This window comes from Notothenia coriiceps, unplaced genomic scaffold, assembly GCF_000735185.1.
Source record: "Notothenia coriiceps isolate Sejong01 unplaced genomic scaffold, NC01 NC01_scaffold00032942, whole genome shotgun sequence".
In the NCBI taxonomy this organism is placed as follows: domain Eukaryota; kingdom Metazoa; phylum Chordata; class Actinopteri; order Perciformes; family Nototheniidae; genus Notothenia; species Notothenia coriiceps.
Window position 1 is genome coordinate 479,146 of NW_011365643.1, and position 9,255 is coordinate 488,400.

At 44.0% G+C, this 9,255-nt stretch overlaps 1 protein-coding gene across 6 annotated transcripts in view; it reads right to left on the reverse strand.

Annotated features, from left to right (window-relative positions):
- The window catches only part of mymx (myomixer), a 30,843-nt gene continuing 21,588 nt past the window's right edge, over window positions 1–9,255 (reverse strand). For 4 of the 6 annotated variants that reach the window (XM_010789487.1, XM_010789492.1, XM_010789489.1 and 1 more), the window contains exons 23-33: window positions 8,634–9,014; window positions 4,417–6,327; window positions 3,156–3,281; window positions 2,978–3,052; window positions 2,803–2,889; window positions 2,610–2,701; window positions 2,026–2,111; window positions 1,880–1,937; window positions 1,576–1,787; window positions 915–1,064; window positions 1–825 (exon numbers count right to left, since the gene is read on the reverse strand). In XM_010789487.1, the coding sequence (XP_010787789.1) occupies window positions 536–825; window positions 915–1,064; window positions 1,576–1,787; window positions 1,880–1,937; window positions 2,026–2,111; window positions 2,610–2,701; window positions 2,803–2,889; window positions 2,978–3,052; window positions 3,156–3,281; window positions 4,417–6,327; window positions 8,634–9,014 (3,468 nt within the window). In that variant the 3' untranslated portion in view covers window positions 1–535. The remainder of the gene's footprint in view (window positions 826–914; window positions 1,065–1,575; window positions 1,788–1,879; window positions 1,938–2,025; window positions 2,112–2,609; window positions 2,702–2,802; window positions 2,890–2,977; window positions 3,053–3,155; window positions 3,282–4,416; window positions 6,328–8,633; window positions 9,015–9,255) is intronic. The other 2 variants (XM_010789491.1, XM_010789490.1) reach the window with 2 other exon arrangements.

The window sequence follows — 9,255 nt, forward strand, 5'->3', positions numbered from 1 at the left end:
TTGGTTTTCAATGTTTTATTATGAATAGTCTTTGCTACAATTTGTATTTAAAAAGTGTTCAAATCAAACAAGCTCAGGCAGTATCAAACTGCTGATTAAAAAGAAAAGAAAATAATGTTTTGGTGCACCACGCGCTGTACATGTTAGTGTCATGAGTTCAGGATATTGTTAATACTACTACTCACTGTGATTATTCTTTTATGTAGTTTCTAAACTGATCCTCCACTTAGAAGAAAGCTTTACTTAATACACAACAATCTAGAAGAATAGAAAAAGAAATGTGAAATAAGACTGTTGAGAAAACGTGTTTCAATAAATCCAATCTTCAACTACGCAGTGCACACTCACACGTTCCGTTTACGTGAAAAAACAATATAAAAACACTTAAATGATTTAAGACAAAACACATCAAACATAAAACCATGGAAGCGCTTCCCATCATAAATATAGTCAGTAGTGGCGTTTTTTTTGCTTTTCAACAAAGATGTGCGCTGCACATTAGAAACAATTTGTAAAACCTTTTATTAATAAAAACTCAGAGGTCCTTTTTACAGAAGAACTTTTTAAAGACGGACTTGTTGCGAGGCCGCGGCAGGCTGGAGAAGCTTCTCAGAGAAGAGTCCTGAAGGGGGTCCTGCTGACGGGGGTCCTGATGACGGGGGTCCTGCTGACGGGGGTCCTGCTGCCACCCGGCTGCAGCCATCAGCGGGGGCTCAGAGTCTGGCGACTTGTCTCCAACTACAAGAGTCACGCAGTAGTTGGAGCCTCTCTCCGGGACTCTGCCTGCAGGGGGGGGCAACATGGGCTTGATCTTCTGAAACGTGGCTGAAAAGAAAAACAGTGAAGCGAAAGTTAGGAAACTAAGAAAACAACAGCTGTTTATGATTCTCAGCCGTAGATCTTTAATGACTAACCTGATGTGAAGGAGTGGGAGCGCCGCTTGTTGCTGAGCCAGTCCTCACCCCCGGACACGGGGGATAGAGGGGAGGAAGCGGTGTTGTCTCTGGATGCTCCAGACAGCCTGTGAGTCAGTGACTGCTTTAAAGTGTCTTCTTCATCATCATCTGGAGAGGGACAGAACATTAGGATTGAGTCACTCCAACAACTCTTTTACTTTCTCATTCAAACTGGCCAGCATGATTGGTCTGGTCGTTAATCTGAGAGAGTGGAAATCAGTTTCCTAGCTTTTGTTTTGTCCTTCCTCAAACTATCACTTTCTGATGCCCAATCCAATTTGGACCTTTCAAATTTAAAAAATACAGATGTGTCACAACTATCATAACAGATGTGAGCTTCTCTTTGATACAGTTGTTTAATAAGCTAAGACAATACCTTAGCTCCCCCTAGTGGAACATACTAGACCTGCAACAACTATTCCCTATTTTATTTTGTGTTTAGAGAGCTTGATAGCAGACACTACTAAGCTAAATAAAATGTATCACCAAGAGTTAAGAAGCAAGCAAACACAACTTGCTTTAATAAAATTAATAAAAGTCCTGTTTGATCAATAACTAGTTGCATCCTTTAACCACCAGTGGGATCATTCACAGCCTAACAATGGAGGGCGGGGCTTACCACAGCAGCCTCCATGTGAGCTGGGGGTCTGCTCATCCACACTCTTCAGATGACCCTGCGTCATGTGACTGAACTCTCGGGTGAGGACCACTATCTCTTTGGTCTGGGCGGCGCTGTGGGTTTTGCGCCTGGGGAACGTGGAGGTGACCTCATGGCGGGGGGGGCAGCGGCATGTGGAGGGGCCGGGACAATGGGAGCAGAGGAAGGGCTTTCTGGGCGGTGGGAGGGAAGCAAAACATTATTGTAAAGATCAGAAGCATCCCTGGAAATCAAGAGTTGGAGGTTTTTAAATCGTTGATCTTACGAGGAGTTAGGGAGGCCTTGATCAGCCAGGAAACTTGATAATGAAGTCTCACTGCGACCTTTTTTTGGAAAATGAAATAAATGAAGCAGATTATTCTCTCATCGGGTCAGAATTAGCGAACATTTGCTATGAGATGAAATGCTTACCCGTGTTTGCATGTATTTTCATCATCCATTTCTTCATCAGAAAGCGTGAGGAGGAATTGAGCAGATATTCAGAGCCATCACGGAGTCTGAAGGCCACAAAATACAACGTTTACACACTTTACACGTTTATTTAATGTTCTGAAGGATGCTATGTATATTTACGAGTAAAGTTATCTATGTCCATGTAGGGGTGAATGATGATGATGATGATGACATATTGTGTTCAAAAGCTAGAGGAAAGGGAAACATTTAACAAAAAAAGTGTGGAAACCTTTTTGGGATTTTCTTGGACTTTCCTGGACTTCAAGGTTCAGTCTTTTTTTATGACTGTGTGTTGTTGCGTGTATCTACATTGTATATGTGTCTTTAATGTATGTTTTATTTTATTTTCAGTTAATTATCTAGTACAGCAAAACGCTTTGCACTTATTTCACGAGACGCCTCTCCTAATTTACATTTTTTACAAGGTCTAGTACTGAAAAGTTGTGTTTGCAGGTGTATGGGAGCTTATTCTAACTTTTTGGTTTATTTCTTAGTCAAATAAATTCTTCTGTAAATGTATCCAGGGGTTATTCATGTTTTACCGCAGTCTGAAGCAGTTGGGTTTCTTGGTGTACTCTGGAGCCGGGGAGCACTCCGCTCCGAGGAGGTTGAGCGGCAGGCCACAGACAGAACTCTGCAGAATAACACAGAGTGATCACCATCGACTCATCCACTTCAATTATTCATCATTTTCTGTTCCTCTGGGCTTTTATTGTCGTCATTTCTTCTGCTTACCCTCAGTGTATCCTTCCTATCCTGGTAGAAGCACAAGGTGTGTCTGTAAAGGACGGCGTGGTACGAGTTCCATCCTCTGGAGGCAGCCTGAGAAAATAAGATAAGAGCTGACTGCTGCTGACTGCGGGCTTTACATCTGCTGACCGCTGAAAACATAAAGCGGAGGCTTTCTTACTTTCTTTCCTCCCAGCTGAAGCTTGTGTTTCCTCTCCAGTGTTCCCTCCATAGTCTGCATCTCAGGCCTTGCACTCTGAGAGGAGTTGAATTAACAACATTTAGGCAAAACCCCTCAATATGATGAATACAAACAGCTATACTTCTAATAAGAGCTTAACAGATTTGATTCCTCTCACCAGAGTAACACAGCGCCCTCTTGTGGTCATTAAGTCTTCCTGCTGCTCCAGGCTGTGAGGGGCTTTCCTCTGCTGGCAGACCCCCTCCAAACCCATATGGACTGAGAGCAGGCTCATCGACTCGTCCTGTTCAGAGAGAGAAGTTTCACAATAATCAATCATGACGAGTTGCGCATTTAAAAAAATATCAAGGCCAGAACAGTGATAAATGTTACTAATTCCAACTACAGATTAAAAGCAAAATGTCTTTAGATTCTATTCACTATATATTTGTGAAAATTAACACATATACGTATATCTTATTAACATTTGAATTGATAAATATTGTGATAATGGGTTTTCTTATAATTGAGACATGGTGGGTTAAAGTTTCAGTTCCCCCAAATTACATAAAAAACACATCGAAAAAGGTTTCTTGCTTTATCTTCTTCTTTGATGGTATATAACGACAGCGTATTAGTATAGTCTATAAAATATGGAGCCTAAGGGAGGTGGTAGTATTCTTATAAAAATAAAACATCTTTGATGTTCAGATTATTCACTATAATTAAGTACATTTGAAACAAATATCTGGAGAATAGATGGCTTCTTTTTTTTAACCACATGGCATCACTTTCTACCACATACGCCACCACTTTCTGCGTATCCTGCCTGCAGTGGATGACCTAATCACTTTGCACTCAGATTTAGCAATAACAACATGTTTGCCCAGATTCAACATAAGAATCTAAACTGGTCCTATTCAGAAGACAACATATTGATTTAGATGAGGTAATAGCTTCTGTGATGTGGTTTCTTTTCTTTTACTCCTACATTTCTGAGCTTTTTCCTCGTAAATGTACCACTTTAACCTCAGAGAATATTCGTGTTTTTTTTTAGCATATTACCCTCCTCCCAAGGTTTCGTTTTAATTTACTACAATTGCTCATAGACAGTCGTACTATCGAGACTTGCTGATAGTTTGGGATTTATTTGCTCAGGATTTAGAAACTGTATGTTTAAGAAGAGGCCGAATGGTGGAGAAAATAACTCTGTTTGGGGGTCTTACAACCAATACAAATTAACGTCTTGTTACACAAAACAGTGTTAAATCCTTTAACAAAAATGGAATTTGTTGTCATTGTAATCTTACATGCTGTGAGCTTTACCAACAACATTCTAACCCTATGCCTACAGGCCAGCAGGAATATAAGTTTTTTTGTAATTTGGGTGAACTGATAAGGTCTCAAAGTTCTGGACATCACAACATCTCAAACCTCACCTTGGAACAACCTGCGAGCTCATCCACCTCCTCCCCCACCTTTGCCTCCTCCTCCCCCTCCTCCCCCTCCTCCTCCTCATCCTCTCTGTACTGATAAATGTATCTCTGATTGTCCCCCACGTCCGGCAGCTTCACTGGGTCCGACGCCGTCTCGTTCACCGTTACCGAGCTCTTCCCGGCTGGCTCCCTATTGGGGAAGGCCGCCCAGGACTTCCTGTCTCCGGTGGCCAGCGGGCGGAGGTGACCTCTGGGACTCTGCTCCTTGTCGTATCCCAGCAAGCTCTGAAGGTAGGGGGGCAGTTTGAACTCTGCCACGAGGAGGTTGGGGGCTGAGGCTGTGACCAGGTTCCTGTAGAGCACAGCCGGGGTTTTGGATGACGGTGAGCAGGAGAGGGGCTCTTTAGGGTGGTCAGAGGGTTCAGGCTCTTCCTGCTTGGGCTGGTACATGATGTCTGAGCAGATGCTCTGTCTGTAGTTGGTTGTCTGGTTCCAGATATCCTCCAGCTCTTCTTCTTCCTCCTCAAATTGCTGGTGGTCGAGAAGGACCGGCTCTGTTTCCTGCTCTGTCGATGGCTCTGTCGATGGACCCGAAGATGTGTTCTCTCTTGTTTTAGCGCAGTCCATGCCTCCCACCTGAAGGGACATGAGCCTCCCCACGACGCCCTTTGGCTGCAGGTTATCTGGACACGGAGCCTCAGTGCAGAGCTTGACGCTGCTGGAGGTGGAGATCCCCGAGTCTACAGAGTCCTGGCGAACGCTCATGCTCACTGTCGACTTCAGATTCACGACCATATGAGAAGCTTGGGTCTGACACTGTGGTCCTGGACTCTCTTCAAGCACATTCTGAGGTTTTGCACATTTATGGTAGTGGTGTCCGTTCAGGTCTCGGATCAGCGTGTGGACGCTCGGGCATTTGTGTTTGAAGGCAGCTGTGTTTTGGGCTTGATTCACATAAATCGGGGGCTGGCAAGGTGGCTTGCTGGTCCCATGTCTTTCAGCCGTACAGGACGACCTTTTGTCCCACTCCTGCTCTGCATCCTCAAGCAAGGTGAGCTGTTTAGACATTTCTTCGTATGGTACAGTCTGATCTTCATCTGTAGAAGAAGGAGGTGATTGGAAGCTGTTCCCCATATCAATCAGATCTTTCACTGTCCGTGTTTCAGGAAGACTAAAATCCAATGAACTGCGTGTGATGGACGGAGTGGGTCGAGTCTGTTTGAAGGAGCTCAGAGCCGTTTGTCTCTGCGAGTGGGGGTCCGGATCAGTCCCTGCTGGTGTTTTGGTCTCTGGTGGGGCGATAGTGATGATGTCCTGAATGCTGGGGATGAGGGTCATGTCTTTAGGCAGCTCGAAGCTCAGCACAGAGCCCAAAGAGAGGAACCTGCAGTGGCTTCTGGCCTGATCTGTGGTCGGGCTCTCTGACATGGCATATGGAATAATGCTGTACTCTCCTGAACATTCCGAATCAATGTCTTTCACCAGGGGATTCTTCATGTAGGCCATCGCTTCTACTCCATCCCCAATCTTTAGAGAACCCTTCTTCCTCCTGGCTTCCTTCAGTGGCCAAGTATGCGTGTCGTACGTTATTGTCTCGCAGTCGTAATAAGGCATGCCTTCCGTTTGGTCCTCCACTCCCATGATTTTCTGGATCGTGTGCCTGCGAGTGTCTCTCTTCCTCTTTCTCTTCTTGCCCATCCTCTTCAGGCTGCTGAAGATGGAGGTGCTCCCTGCTGAAGGGTGAAAGGATACATTCGCCGACTGAGATGCAGTCGCGGAGGAAGAGGAGGAGGATGCCGAGAAAGTAGGGGAGGCTGAGGCTGCAGAGCGCCTCTTTTGGCGGGGCAGGGTGATGCTCTCATACACAGGCGCCACGGCCAAGTTGTTATCCGTCACATGCAAGTAGGTACTTACCTAGAAAGAGAGAAGGATGTTAGGCAATTGTAAATTCTTTATCTAAAAAGTGAACCCCGTAGGAATCATGCGAGCTGCAGGCTGGAGCCCTCTGCGAGAACAAGAGCAGTTTTATGTGTTACAGATTAATCATGACATAAGAGCAAACCTGACCAAGACAATTAGCCATTTTTCAGAGACAAACATCAGTTCCTTTCCCTCTACATCCCACATATTAAAAAAAAACAAAGGGTTCAGGAATGTACAAGACTCACACAGCAATGCAAATGATTTAACAAAAACACACGAAAAAGACATAAAAATTAGATGAAAGGACAAAAGAACATGAATGCAATCGCACACTTGCTGGACTTAATCAAATACATATGTGGCAGCACATGCCGTCATATGCAGCTGTAATGGCTTGACCTTTCAACTCTGTGACTAATCTCTTGTTTCTGTGGAAGCCCCAGACTATAAATCACTGTGTGCAGTCTGGGGGCCTTCCTTGAAAAGTTCAGCACCGGTTCTTGGTCTAATGACTGCGCCTGTTTTGGCGTTCGGGACGCACTCCTGCTGGGAGCCATTTTGGAGGAAGTGTAGGTGAGGTCACTTATTTTAAATGAGCGAGGCACAGCCGCAGGAGAACCAAACAAGAGCAGGTCTGCGTCAGGCGTGCGGGGAAATGACAGAAGGAGAAGAGAAAGCTTTCTGTCAACATTCACAGCGGGGGGTATAAGACTGTGTGGGCTTCTCCTACTCATCACTCTCATTCTGTGTTTGCCATCAGCGCTCTACAGCTTTTAATCCTGGCGTGTTGAACAAGTTGAGCTCCAAAGAACATTTTTAAGGAAAGTTGGAGTGTAAACATCCTGATTCATTGTGGGATATTCAGTCGGGGATTTAGCTTTTTATCAGAGTTTACACAGGAAAAACTGAAAGGGCAAGTGACAGATTACGGAAAGATGGATTCATATTCACGTTCCAAAATATACACATTTGTTCTCAGTGCTTCAGGATTACTAAGATAATAGGTGGTTTTTCAAGCTGGCATGTAGGATGGGTTACATGAGTCCTTTAAGTATTAATACTGCAAATATGTTAAAGTCTATTTTTAAATAAAATAGCATAGAGTTTAGTTTTTTATGGCACTTTAATTTGAAGAAAATGAATTGTAGGATTCATGAAACTTACAGAGTGGTGAATTTTGTTTTAATAACAATTACGTTATTGTAGTTTATGTTTTTTTGGTATTGGTAATTTTTTGTTATTTTGTAATATATTATTGTGTGATTGCAAGGGGTTGGTTTGCGTGGGTCTCATGGATATGGTCAGCGCTATGTGAGGTGTGTGTCTGTTGACAGCGACATTTCGATAGTTGTAATTATTCATTCCTCTGTGCATGTTGTAATAAGTTGATCATCTAATTTTTTCATTACATTTTTACTTCATTTTTTGATGCAATTACTTTTTTTGGTTTCCTGAAGTCACTACATTAATAGTAAAAAAAACATTTAAATACAATCTTTTTAAAACATACATATCCTTTAGGGTTGTCATTATACTATACACATTGATATATACATTAACTGTATGCATCTTTTTTGTCCACTAATTGGAGATCAAATGTATTACCTCACTTTATTCATTACGTTTATATTTTATACGAATGGATTGTAAAATCAACACTTTTCTTTTTCCGTCCCATAACGACAGAATGTGTTCATTAAAAATGTAATTTAATTTGTATTTATGACTTCTGTAGAGTAGGGAAATTCCGAGTTGTGACAGTTAAATGGTTTGTTATCTTTCCTCACAATGAGTGTCTGTTTCCCAGCCGCAGTCTCTTCAGAGATGGTATGAGAGACACTGTGATAGCACTTTGGCCTGTCTTGTTTCTTTTAACGCTTACCTGGCTTACAGAGGCCGACAGCACGGGGAAGACCAGATGTATCTGGTAACAGGGGTTGGTTGAGCATGCTGCCCCAAGAAAACAACACAGCATGCAGTCCTGGCACACTTTGAGACGCAGCATGCAGCGCCAAATCACACCGCGCTATTTACCTCGTTTGCACTCTGCCGATAAATGGTTTTCTTTCTCTTTAAACTACCAAAAGTATTTTCCAAAAGCCCCTGGCAGCGCCTCCAAAAGGTTTTACAGGCAGTAGACTGAGGGGGAAAAAGGAAGATGTGAAGGCCAAAGGGGGAGAAAGGAATGAACAGCAGCAGATAGCCAAGGAGGGAGATCCCATGCAGGGGGAGAGATGTATGTAGCCAATAACAGGGTCTTCCCATAGTGCACTTTGGTGACTGTGTGTGTTTCTCACCCTGTGGACAGGCTCACTCGTCTCCTCCACTACCTCCTCCGTCCTAGCAAGCGTGTTTTCCAGCACCTGAACCTGGCTGTCCCCCTGCCCCCCGAAGCTCAGGATGAGGTTGACCGTGCCCCCTAAAGCGGGGCTGCCGGGCTCCTTGAGGATCACGATGGAGGATTTAGGAGACTCTGAGGAGGGGGCCTCACCCCCCCGTGGTCCGATACTGTTCATGACCTCATACCCGTCCTCGAACTGCTTCTCCTCTTGCTGCTCAGCTTGTCTCTGCGGCAGCGAGGAGGGTGGGCCGTCTCCTGCAGCCCATAATCTGTCTTCAATGAAGGTGACGACAGGGGACATGTGGGACTCATAGGCCTCTAGATCAGGAGCGGAACTCTATGTATGGAAACAAAAATGATTCAATATTCACATTGGTAAATAAGTACTTGTACAGTAAAAGTATTTTAGGAAATGGAACTGGAAACCGATTCCCCACTCTTTATCTGAAACCAATCAGTATATCAGTCCTTTATAGTTGGGGTAGGTAATTTTGGAGAAACCAGCTCGAGTGCGCTAGGATCTGAAAATACACAGCCGGAAAAAATCTGCCACTTCCTTACAGAGCCCCTCCTCAACA